Source organism: Pezoporus flaviventris, unplaced genomic scaffold (assembly GCF_033815535.1).
Source record: "Pezoporus flaviventris isolate CSIRO_AGI_PZ_B2104156 unplaced genomic scaffold, CSIRO_AGI_Pfla_v1 ptg000063l, whole genome shotgun sequence".
NCBI lineage: Eukaryota > Metazoa > Chordata > Aves > Psittaciformes > Psittacidae > Pezoporus > Pezoporus flaviventris.
The window spans coordinates 157,447-170,521 of NW_026892611.1; the positions used below are offsets into that span (position 1 = coordinate 157,447).

Genomic DNA, 13,075 nt, shown 5'->3' on the forward strand with positions numbered 1-13,075 from the left:
ACGGCCGAGACTGGCACCGGGGACCGCCCCGCCCCGCGCTGCGGGAAAGCGAGCGGGCGGGCGGGCGGGCGGACGGACGGACGGTGGAGCGGCCTAGGCCCGCGGTGACACCTACCGCGACGCTGTTCAAACCCGCTCCTGCCGACCGCCGCCACAGGGAACGCCGGGAAGGGCGCGGAAGTACGGCGGCCGGCGAGGGGCGAGGCGGAGCCCGGGCCCCGCCCCACCACCGCCCGGGGCGAGGCGGAGCCCGCGCCCCGCCCCGCCGCGTCCCTCGGGCACCATGGGCTGGGAGGAGAAGCAGGTCCGCGGGTACCCCGAGTTCGTGCAGACGGCGCAGCGCTACCACGGCCGGCCCATCTTCGCACTCTTCTGCGGCGACAAGGATGCCGAGGGCAAGAGCTGGTGCCCGGACTGCGTGACGGGTGAGGCCTGCGCGACGTCACCCTCCCGGTTCTGGGGAAGCGCCCTTCGCCCTCGTGAGGCCCCGACAGCAGCCAAGCCACCGCTGTGGCGGCCTCGCGCTCTTCGCCGCGGGGACCGTGCCGTCTGTGCCCTAGCCCCGCGCAGCGCCCGGCGCGAAACGGCCTCACGCCACCCGGCCTCCGTTACCGGGGATCGGAGCGGCCTGGGCCGAGTTCCGGTTTGAAGCCCTCGCTGCAGTTGCCGCGGCCGGGAGTCCCACCGAGGTGTGGGGCTAGCTAAAGGTAATGGGTGCAGCCTGCGCTGCCCTTGCTGGCCGCGTTGCACTGAATGGTAAGTGATGTAACATGCTGTAAAGACAAGTCCCTTCAAGGTTGAACTGAGTTCTGCACAGCTCACGGATAACCAGAGGAAACAAAACGCAGATCTTTGTGTGTTTGTTAGCATGCTTGCTGGTCAGGGCAGATCTGTGCCATTCTGTAGCATGATGAAAGTATCAATATATTGAGTTCTCAAAATTTTATTTTCCAGCTGAACCAGTTGTGAGGAAAGAACTTCATAACATGCCTGACGAGTCTGTATTCATCTACTGCCTAGTAGGAGACAGAGCTTAGTAAGTAACTTTTAAAACCAACAACCAGTACAATTTTGCTGTTTCTGGGCTAGAGGTTAACTAACCTGTTGGAACAAGTCACTGAACTGTGCTCTTCCACAAGGAATGAAGCACTGGTTTTGAGTTCACATCCCTAATGTCATGTATCTGCATGTTTGCTCTGAGAAGGGGGGTGAGGTAGTTATGAGTCATCCTTTTGAAGGAATTTTAACTGCACCTCTACAAGCTGTTAACCCTTTCTTCCTGAACAGCTGGAAAGACCCCAACAATGAATTCAGGAAGAATCTGAAATTAACAGGAGTGCCTACACTACTTAAATATGGAACAGTAAGTGATATACTGTATGTTCTGGATCTACAGGCATTCAAATGGGAATCTGGCAGGAACTTACGACTGTAAATGAATTAGTCACGTATGTTGTCTGATACCTCTCTTCTTTAAAAAGAGCAGACAACTAGGAACAATTCTGCTCCCCCCCGTGCACATTTTCTGCCTCACATAGTTCCTCAAGAGAAAGCCACTGTGCTTTCAGCATAACATTTTCTATAATAAACAAAAATGCAATAGGTAAATTTAACATGCAGTGGTTGAGAGGTAGAGAAAATTGTTAGCAATATACTGTTAGTTTCCTGACTTGCAGCTCCTCAAATTTAAAACAATCCAAATGCTGAATTACAGGAGTGAAGCTATCTGCAGTATACTCTTGATTCAAATGGAGTGCAGCTCAAGTTTTAACTTGTCCATCTATTTAAATTAACAATTACTTTCTCAGAAATGCCTCTTCCAAGGCCGCAAAACCCTCAGGCATTTTCCAGTTATTCCTACCTTGCTTGTTCCACCTCACCCTCCCCAGAAAAACAATCGCTGGAGTATGGCTAATGTTAGTAAGTACAAATAGGTGTAGTCTAGAACGGGGTTTTGAATTCCCCCTAAAGCATCTTAACTTTTATTTCAGCCTCAGAAGCTGGTTGAAGAAAAATGTTTTAAAGCAGAGCTTGTGCGTATGTTGTTTACTGAAGACTAAGTCCTCCAGTAGTCAATCATTTCTGAAGACATTCATCTCAAGTTGTGGCGTCCTTTCAAGGAATCCTTAACCTTTCTTAAAACTTTTATGGTTAATTACTTCTGACTAGTCAAGATAAATATAATTAAATTCTAGGTCCCAACCTTCCACTGAACTCTTGCAAAAAAAAAAAAACCCTGTATCTTTCTTTTCATGTTAAAATAAACTTGAGTTTGAGAACAGTCTCCTTTCAAAGGAGCTGTGCTCATGTTAAAAATGGAGAGTGCAGCCTACAGTTATTGAAGAGAAAGGCTTAACTGCTATTATACCTTTAACAGTAAAGGGTAGGGGGTTGGAAAAACAAAAAAAATCCTTATTCTTCGTAAATCTGAATTCACATAGCTGCTGAAGCTACTGAATGTCAAAATGTTTACTGGTTTATTTGTTCAGTCTTAAGTATGATAAGCTGAAGGCCAACAAGTCTTGGTGTCATTTATGAAATATAAACCCCTGGAAACTGCTAATATCTGTGTTCTTACAATACAAACTACACAGGAATAAATGACAAATGCTTCTCGAATCCTGCTAGAGCATGTACACCTTTTTTATAACACAAATTGTTTTTACTACACATCCTGTAGAGAAACCAGGAGCAGCCACTACTTCACTGGCAGAAAGCCAAGATTAAAGTAAGCTGACTGTAATGGAATAGACACAGCTACAGCCTATTTCCTTCTGAGTATCTGCAAAGTTTATTATTACTTATCTCTGTTCCACTCCTGCAGTCCTCTTGTCACACTTTGTTTTCTATATGACCCCCAGCAACAAGGATTACCAGGTAAACCAAAATAACAAGTAATAGCTCAGGTTGGTTTCAAGGCAAAAATCCACAATTTTGATTTTGTAGAACACCATTCCTTGAACTTTGCTCATCCTGCAGTTACAGAAAGTAGTACATGGCGGAGTTCTTAGTCACACTTAAAATACATCATTATTCTCTAGGGAAAATGCCTAAGAACAGACTTCTGAGCTACACTTTTAGTTATTTAAATGTCAGTAGTGTCAGATTTCTTTTTCAAAATCAAAAGGAATCAATAATTGCAGTAATGCTCTTACAAAATTGTCCATGCTCCAAAATAAACTGCAGAGGTTTTTTATCAGTCCTGGATTTTTAAACAAGATGAAATTTTTAAAAAGTCAATAAATAAAACAATGAAATGTACACCCCCGAGAGCCAAACCACACAAGGGCTCCTTCCTCTCCTAAGCACTCAAGTTGACAAAGTCACCTCATCAACATGCTCCCACATGGTCTCATTTTACAGAGGTGTTGTTCTGTTGCTGCTGCTCTGCAAGTGCTTGCTGGAGGCGCATTCTTTTCCTGGAATAGTGCTGCCAGTGAAGAATCTGCTGCTCATCAATGAACTTGGCACACTGAGCATTCACCAGTTCTTTGCGGAAATGTTCATACTGGAGCAGCTCTAACATATGCAAACACTGAGGATACCTGCATTAAAAACAGAGGCCCTTTAATATAGTTTTTTGCGAGATGCATTAAAACTGGAGTCTCCAGAAATTCTGCAGTTCTTTATTTCAGTTCTATTATGTATGTGATGAACACCAAAGACTGTACATATTCCACTGCTACACATTGTAACTCAGTAGTTTCAGTATTAGGCTAGGAAACAAGAAGTCCACTAACAGCTTATAAATGTATATACATGCTTGCTCAGAGTAGCTTTTCTAATGGCTAGATTTCACTAAAGCAAATACATAACAACTACAATATCCATTTCCAGAACTCAAAGAACACGACCAAGAGGGAGTTTGCATACTCACAAAAATGCAAAGACATCATTTGTTTCATGTAAGCATCAACAATGCAGAATTACTCTCAACATGTATTTACTGGGCCTAACTGAAGTAGTTCTTTACCATAATGGTCAATAGTTTTATGTTCAACAAATGCCAAAGTGCAGATGAAGGCTGCAAAGGGAAGATTCCATGCACAACCCCTGAAAGACAAGTTTTCTATTCGTTTCTATTGCTACATCTGCACTGTTGGAAAACAGGAAAATTTATGATGCATATAAACACAGCGGGGAAGACAAAGGTAAGGTTACAGGTGGAAATCAATTACTGACATGCTGCTGTACAGTACATAACAGAAAGTAAACAAAATCATTAAAATGCAGAAACCAAAGTGACTTTAACACTTACTTCAGGTATTTTGCATATTCAGGTTCTTTCCAATAAAGTAAATATTTAAGATAATTTACAAAAGCTTTGTCTTTGAAATAGCCTCTTTGTGCAAGAACTGAAATAAAATGACAAAGAACTGTTGGTTACAGATGCATTAAAAAAAAATCTGCCAGCCTTGAAGAATAAGTATTCACAAAACTACGGAGAAGCATAATGGTCAGAACTTCATGATTACAAGCAAATTTTGATAATTAAAAATTAGGAAAGAAACAGGAAAAATATATTTGTATGTCAACCCTGACAGTATGTATCTTTTATAAAACACCAAGGAAGAAACCAGCTTTTTGAAACAGAAAATTTTGACTTGGCATAAAAACTGGAAGGGCATTATGTATTGTGTCTGAAATTGTGTTTTCAGATCAGGAACACTGTTAACTTGACATTACTTTTTAACTACACACCTCAACTTTTTTTTTTTTGATCCCCCAGGTAGATGCATTATTTTTTATTTCGAGTAATGAAACATTTTACATTTTTTAAAACTCACCTGTTAGAAATACAAATTAAATTACTGACAGACCACCTTTACGCTGTGAAAGACCCACTCCTTTTTCTTTGTTTAGCCCTCTCCCTCCTGTTTAACATTCCCAGTAATAATAAACAACATTAAAACTATACTCATTCCTCAGGTTACTATACTCATTCCAATAGTTACTGTCCAGTACTCACAGTTGAGGTAATTTGGATTCGCCAGACACTGAACAAACTCTAACTCCAGCTGGAACCGAAGTCGATTCCCCGTGTCATCTGATAAAAAGCAGTAAGAATTTCACCCACACCACAGATTTGAAATAAACTTTCTCGGTTTGAGCCACACAAAACTAGAAAACGTGTTTAAACACGAGAAGCAGCAGTAACTCTCCATAATAATACGGATTAATTTAGCAAAGCCTTCATTACATCAATCGGCGTTTGGCCTGCATTAGGAGATGCTGAGGCTGGTTTGTTTTTACAGCCAAGTGCGTGCACAGAACGAAGGAATGCCCACGGACACTTGGCTTAGAGTGAAGCAAAAGGTAACAGCAGGAAGCCTGGAGGCCTCTTGCTCTCAGATCCGCAGCTGAATCCTGACATGAGCACCTATCAACAACGGGGTCGAGGTACCCGCGGAAGCGGTGCCCGAGCTCCGGGAAGGATTCAGGCTCACGGCCACGACTGCGCCCTCTCCGGTCACGGACGGCGGCAGCGGAGCCAGAGGGGCCGCGCCCGGCCGAAACAGAGCAGGACGGGACGGGGCGCGCCCCAAGCCCCCTTCTCCGGTGAAGCGGGCTCGGGCTCGGGCTCGGGCTCGGGCTCGGGCTCGGGCTCGGGCTCGGGCTCGGGCTCAGACCCCGCCCCGCGCCTGCCAGCCCCGGCTCCAGTGCGGCCCCGCCGGACCGAGCTCCCCGAGCGCTCCTCACCTGCGTCCATGGCACCCGCCGGCCTGAGCCACCCGCCAGGAAGAAGATGGCGGCGGGCGGAAGCCGCGTGAGAGCAGCGCTGAGGTACGCCGGGAAGGAGGCGGTGGTAGCCCGGCGGCGGCGGTGGTGGAGGAGTCCCCATCGAAGTGCGAACACCGAGTTTTTAACGAGCAGAGGTCAGTTTTACAGCGAGCTCTGCGCTCTGAAAACCTTGCAAGAAAACCAGAGGGATCTCTGACCGCTTCACCGAGCACCTTTATGTAGCGGCATCCAAACACCTGGAGCTATCACTGTCTGGAGAAAAAAGGTCACATATGCAATGCTAGTTTGAACGGGGTCCAGTGCAGGCATAACATCCTATGGCTGCACTTGATAGGCTTGTTTCCTAACCAGAGACTATTCGTCCTCACAGTAATGTGGCTGGAAAGGTGAGCCTTGGGTCAGTGTTCGCCGGGTGTCCCTGCCCAGCGGCGTGGCCGATCCTCCGGGAGGATGAGCAAGGGGTGTTTCAGGAGCACGTTTCCTGTGTTCTGCGCTGCCCCAGAGCAGCAGCAGCAGGATTCTGGAGGGGACTGCAGGTTAGACGTAACTGATCTCCCGAAGCGACGGACTTGCCATAGGATGGGCACACAAGTCCTTTCCAAGTGGGGAATCGGTTTGGACTGAGGCATTGCAGTCGGGTGGAGGAAATGCCTTAAGGACTACTGAAACGTAAGCAGTCTGGTGCTTCCGTTACAGAAAAAAGTGCCCTGCACTTAAAAATCAAGCCAGAAATTGTTATTTACTATTCCATTATTTTGATCTCTTTATGTCCTATGTTAAGAGGTTATTGCTTTTCTAACTGTACAAAATATTTCAAGTGAGAATTCAGTATAAGTCTTTCTAAAAATCGCTGCTAGAGCTAGGATGTGCCAACAGAAATGAAGATAATCCAAGTAAATCCATGAACACCAGGATTTAACAAAATCTGGTTTTGTGCACCTTCTTTCTGTGGAGGCTTTATAATGTCTGAAACTGAAGCTGAGCTCACGTCGGAGCCCCTTCTCTGTGGAGCTGCTGGAGTGTTTGTCTCTGGGCAGCTGTTACCTATAGAGCCGTCTGCTTAAACACACAGCCTGTGTTCAAGGCCAGAATTCCTCATTGTACTTACCCGGCACTGGTGTTGCTGTTCTGGGAGGCAGTGACATGGCTTGAAGTGCCCATTTTTGCCATGGATACTTGCATTCGTGTTATCATTGCTGCCATTAGAGAGTCATTAATCCTCCAGGTTTCTCGGGAAGCCCTCATGTTCCAGATCTGAGCTGTTCATGTTCAAACGTCACAGATTTAATAATGTAACATATGAATAAACAACCTTTGGAAGAAAACGTTGGAGAAGTGATTCTTTTCTGTCATATAAGGGAGCTTTTACCATACAGTTCCAACTCCATTGAAAGGGAGCTTTGGAGTAATGGGGGTTTTGTTTGTTTTTCCAGGATAGATAAATTCTGGAGCCGGGAAGGAAAGCAGACGATTTGTGTTTGTGTTTGCCAGATGTTCATTTTAACTTTGTACTGGGCAAACCATTGTTGAGCCCTTCCAGAGCAGAAAGAAAGGGAAAAGGAGGGATTCAGCCCTGAAACACTAGACTCTCTTTGATTTTTTTTTGTCTCTCTGCATATCGAGCGGAGGTTTGAGCCTGGACTTTCCCTTGATTTTCACGGTGACTTCACAGTGAGAGAAGGAGATCCCCTTCAGGCTCTCACTTAATTCATCATTCCTTGAAACAAGAAAGAGCTTTGCCAGATTGAGACCCGTTTGCAAGGCACAAACACTCTGCGAGCGTGGGGCAGAGCTGCTCAGCAGCACCAGCGCCCTGGAGAGGAGCCCTGCTCCTGAGGCGCTGCATTGGTTCCAGAAGTCGCTGCTGTGCCCGGTGTCACACTGAATTGTCAGAGCACAGCTGAGGCAAAGGCCCCGGCAGGCCAAGCTGGCTGAGCTTCACTGCGATGGGCTCTCGTGCAGCAGCACGCTGGATACAGGCTTACTGGAAACATGACTTCTTGTTTAATTATTTGCTATTTTCACTTGCAGAACCATTTTCAGCATCTGAGTTGGCAATTTTCTAGAACACTGTCTTTTCCTATGCAGTATGATTTTTTTTTCCCTTCCCTCTGGGAATTGGGTTACAAAAACCATCTAAAAAGGATTTATGCATAGTTTTTCTTAATAAAATATGGTTGCTTTTTTAAGACAAGGTTTTAGTGGTTGTGGAATACTACCATTACTATATCAAAACATACCAAGTCACTCCCCAGTAAACACAGTCTTTGGGCTAAAAGCAGAGATCAAACAGATCCCATGTGTCTGCATTGCTATTCTGAAATATGACTTCTCTCCCAAGACTGACTTCAGAAGAGAGAATCCTAAAAAAGGATTGGTCACAGGAATAAATTACCGTGTATGTTTGCCAGAGTTAAGTCAAACATCTCAATTCTTGGCCATCAAATCTAGGAACAAAAGTGAAAGTCAGAATTGTAGTATAATAACTGAGAACATTCTCTAGGAAAAGTTGGTATTATTTTCTGCTTTTAAATACCAGTTGAGTCAAACTTTCACACCACTTCCGGGATATGAAGGCACTAAGACTCTATTAGATACAGGAGAAAATAAAGTCTTGTCTGATATGTTGTTGGATCTTGAAAGTGGATACTGAGGAAGTGAGATGGTACAGAGGGTTTATCTACAGCACCACAGTAGAAAGTTTTCTTTCTACTGCGTTTGCAGTAGAAAGAAAAGAAGATCCAACAAGGCTTCACGATTGAAAACCAATCAAGTTTTTTATACCTAATAAGTATTTTATACTTAATCCTTGGAACTCCTTTTATTCATGCATTCACCCATCTGCTTTACAATAGAGTGCAAACTAGTATTGACATGGATAATGACATCTTAAAGGATTTTACCCATAGAATGGAAGACAAAATTCTGCAGACTGGAGAGTATCCTGCTTCAAATATGGTTAAATAACAGAGAACAGAGTACGCATTATGTTATATTTATAACAAGCCAGTACAAAGTCTGCAATTTTTTTACTCCAATGTTGTAATTGTAATTCAATAGAAACAAGATCATAGTTATCAGTGACTGAAACAATTGTCAGAACATATTTAATGAAAGGCTTAAGCATTCACAGAGTTCTATTTTTTGAGGTCAAGAAACTGGCAGGTAATGTGCATTTCAAAGCCAGCCTATGACAGTCATGGTAGAGCAATCTCCATCTGAAGACTGTTAAACACCATTCAGCAGAGCTGTAAATTTGGTGAAATGGTGTAAAAAGACTTAACAGATTGTAGCTTACTGCAGGCACTGGAACATGTATGTGTGTGACTAAGGTACTCCTCTAGCTTTAAACAAGCATTAGAAAGCAAAGATAAATTCAGGATTAAATGTCAAGTGTCAGAAACCAATTTATGGTTTTCTTTAATAAGTTCTTTAAAAATGTATCAGTCTTCCATTCTTAGGGCATCTAGAAGGCAGATGAATTTGAAGCCAGACATTTGCTAGGAGCAATATACACAGAATTTGAGAACAGCAGTCCACAAGGAACATCCTCACAAAGGTATCGCTTGCCATTTAAAGCCCCTTTTAAGGTACTCTAATCAAAGAATTCTGCAGTGAGCCAGGATATATGGGCCTCATCTGAAGGAACTCTATCTTGTTGGATGCCAAACAGGCCGGAAACAAATGCATTTCCCAGCAGTGAAGGAATGTAAAACTTCTCAAGTCAAAGATGCATAGACAAACTTGCAGAACAATAAACTAATTATTGTAAACTAGATAACATTCAAATATATGAATAATTTCAGTTATTTTCCATTATATTTTGGATTACCATTGCAGTTATTAAATTTTCCAATAATGATGTAGTTTGATGTACTTTCTATGCCATTTCATTTTTAGGATCTTCCACTGTGGCACTGAGTGGAAGGATGCAGGGAAAACACCAGGAAGAATGATGTATAAAACTAAGGAAATCATTGGCATCAATTTAGAATTAATGAAAAACGTATCCACTTTATAATATGCTTTGACAATAGCAAATGCATAGCTTTGACATAGTGTTCAGCAAGTAAGAGATAAGTAATTTGGTGCTGCAACCAATAGGTAGGCTCACATAGACCTCAGGTGAGGGCATTTTTCTTAAGACTCACAAGAACTGATCAGCATCTCTGCCAACTGGCATGGCAACATATTCCTTACGGAATTGGGAGAGGGTTCTTATTTAGAAAAAAACAGGGAAATTTCCTGGCACTACAGCTGAGAACAGAAGCTTGGGAATGTGATCATTTTGTCCAATACAGCCTAAAAGCTCAAGAGCCAGGTGAGTCACACACAGAGGTACTACGGGTGAATGTAAATTTTGGATATTTAGGTTTGGTTTGTTTGGATTTGCCTGCACCAGACGAGCAGCTTGTAACTGGCACAAATGTTAATCCTGCACATGAACAACAGAAATACAGAACCGAGTAGTGGGCTGTTGCACAGAGCTGCTTTGACAGCTCAGACACCGAGTTCTTCTGTAGGGAATAGGGTGAAAGCCTCAGACTTTTCCAGAAGGTTCAAAAGATGGGGCTGGCATTGTGGTCTAGAGAAAGCAAGCTGGTGTCAGACAAGCAAGAGCATTCAACTTGCTCATCCCTAAAATGCTGAATGGGCCAAACTGCAGCAACTTGAGTCACAAGCTCAGATCCAAAGGAGCTTTAGACTTACCTGGGGCCCTGGCAGATCAGAGCTCTCAAAACCAAGTAATACTGATCATGTGGAGTGCCAGACTGTCCTGGGTTCAGCAGTAGCAGTCATTTTTTTCCTTCTTAGTAGCTGGTGCTGTGCTGTGTTTTCAACTTCAGTCTGAGAACAACACTGATAACACCGATGGTTTTAGTTGCTCCTCAGTAATGTTTACTCTGACCAAGGACTTTTCAGTCTCATGCTCTGCCAGTGAAGAGGCGCATGGGAAGCTGGGAGGAAGCAGAGGCAGGACACCTGACCAAACTACCCAAAGAGGTATTTCATACCGCAGCACGTCATGCCCAGGGTAGAAAAACTGGGGGGAACCACTCAGAAGGCCCAGATCGCTGTTTGGGTCGGCCTGGGTATGAGTGTGCAGGTGGTGAGCAGTTGTATTCTCTCCCCTTCTTAATCCCCTTATCATTATTATTATTGGTGGTAGCAGTAGTGATTTGTGTTATAGTTACTGGACTGTTCTTATCTCAACCCGTCGGAGTTATGTTCTTTCCATTCTCCTCCCCATCCCTTGGGGAGCAGGAGGAGAAAGAAGGTGGGGAGTGAGCGAGCAGCTGCATGGTTCTGAGTTACTGGCTGGACTTAAACCATGATATGTTTGGCTTGTAGCTGCTACTTTAAAGCTAGTGGTAACAGAGCATGACAATACGTACTGATGTACAATACTGATTCAGACTCAAGACACTTTCCCCACGTATAAGCGGGATGAGCAGCTGAAGTTTGTATAAACCTGCCAGTTCTTGTCAGCTAAGGATCACAGCTATGAAATGCCACGAATTAAAGTTCTGATAATAAATAAGTAATGTTACTTAAATCATTGGGCAAAATAGAAACCCCACACAATTTATTTGCCATCTCAACTGCCTGTCTTAAAAGAATCAGGGAAAAAAATTAAAAAATCACATTCTCCTATTCTTGCACAGGAACATTGTAACTATCCTGGAAATAGCATTGCAGTTACTGTTATAGATAGAGAGCTGGAAATGCATGGTCTCCAATAATGAAAATATGATTAGTGAGATTCCTTCCTGCTGGCAAGCACTCACCCACAACCTCACCCATCCATGATGAAAATAACTTTAATTCTTGGTCATTGCAAAGGGGGTGCACAAATAGTTAGTTTCATGGATGGCTACATCAATATTTGGCAAGAATACAAACCCTCTCTTGAGCTGCATGCTAGCCAACCTGTCAGTGCTTATAGTCAAGATTATACAGTCTTTAGGCAAACAAAAGTGCTGAATTCCTTAGGGAGCAAATCTAAATATACCCTGGAGTATATTTAGATGGGAGGCAAGGCCCATAACCTTTGAAAGCCAGGCCTACAGTAGAGTACGTTTGAATTAAATCTAGCCAGTAACTTGAGTAGCAGTAATTAACCTGGAGCTTACAAAGAGCCACACAAAGGTAGGACGCACATCTTGTCATGGTACTTGCATTACTTTTTTATTTTCTGTATCGCAGTTAAAATTTTAATTAAAATACTTGGAGATTAACTTCCATAAAACCACAGTTTCTCTGTGGCAGTTTCTTCAAGCTCTCTTGGATCCTTGCTCATATCTTACAATTGATACTATCTGTTTTGTTAGCTGTTCTCCTAGCTCAGTGAAAACCGCCTTTTGGGTTTTCAATCTATTCCTTTTCCTAGAGCACCCAATAACCACCCCCAAAGCAACACAACCAAAAAAATGCAAGGATTTTTTTTTAATGTACAGTTGTGCATAGAACACAACTGAGAAAAATGTGAAACTAGAACCCTCACTGTAATTATAATTGCTGAGGTGCCTGATCTTGCATTCCTTCAGTTTAACCACTGCAAAAAGAAAAGGAGAAAAATAGTCTCAGAATCTGATCCCCATGAGCATATTAAGAGCAATATAATACTTTGCATTTCCTTAACTGGGCTTTGGGTCAGTCCTCACCCCAACTGTAAGATTTGCGTCAGAAATTCAAGAGGGAAAAGCTGAACATTTTACTGCAAGCTGAGCATCCTGCGGTGATCATCTCATACACTTTTTCTTCACCAGGAGCTTTCCAAACAGAAAGATATGCATATGCTAGCTAAACAGTATCTCCAGTGGTTTCAGTGCTGTTTCAGACATGAAGATTGGTGGTGTTGGAAAGAAAATCCAGCTCAATAAGTCCCAACAGACAGAATTTTATTCAATCAGTTTCATCCTTTTTCACCAGAAGGTAATTTCAAGTAAGAAAGGGAAAAGGGGTACAAGTTGAATAAATACCCAGCTGGGGTTCAGAGTCACCTTTTTCAATCCATGCAGCAGATTCGTCATTCAGCTGAATCCATTCAGTGCTGCTCTTTTAAGTCTCTAAGCAGGTGAAAAATTACCATGGTCTTACTGGGAGATGCTATGTTGATGCAGTATGAGCATTAAACAGTACAGAATAAGACCACATGGCTAGGAACAGCATTCAGGGATACCCTTTTCTTTTGCCATCACCTTTGTTCCTCACACAGAAAGACTCATTTTAGTACTTTGGAAAAGAGAGAGACTGCTACTGAGATGACTGAAAAGAGATGACTGCTACTGCTGAACCCAGGACAAAGATGAAAAAATTGCTGCCAAGCTTT

The 13,075-nt window shown here is 43.3% G+C and overlaps 2 protein-coding genes across 2 annotated transcripts; one reads left to right on the top strand and one right to left on the bottom strand.

The window, feature by feature from the left end:
• Positions 1 to 224: 224 nt before the first annotated feature.
• Positions 225 to 2,281, top strand: TXNDC17 (thioredoxin domain containing 17). The gene is made up of 4 exons (XM_061469881.1): positions 225 to 425; positions 955 to 1,036; positions 1,288 to 1,363; positions 1,992 to 2,281. Exons 1-4 carry the CDS (start codon positions 284 to 286, stop codon positions 2,058 to 2,060), a joined length of 369 nt encoding a protein of 122 aa, XP_061325865.1. The 5' UTR covers positions 225 to 283; the 3' UTR covers positions 2,061 to 2,281.
• Positions 2,282 to 2,451: 170 nt separating this feature from the next.
• Positions 2,452 to 5,749, bottom strand: MED31 (mediator complex subunit 31). The gene is made up of 4 exons (XM_061469880.1): positions 5,701 to 5,749; positions 4,970 to 5,047; positions 4,259 to 4,355; positions 2,452 to 3,545 (listed from the first exon to the last, which is right to left on the bottom strand). The coding sequence occupies exons 1-4, from the start codon at positions 5,708 to 5,710 to the stop codon at positions 3,353 to 3,355; spliced, it is 378 nt and encodes a 125-aa protein (XP_061325864.1). The 5' UTR covers positions 5,711 to 5,749; the 3' UTR covers positions 2,452 to 3,352.
• Between the last annotated feature and the right edge of the window lie 7,326 nt (positions 5,750 to 13,075).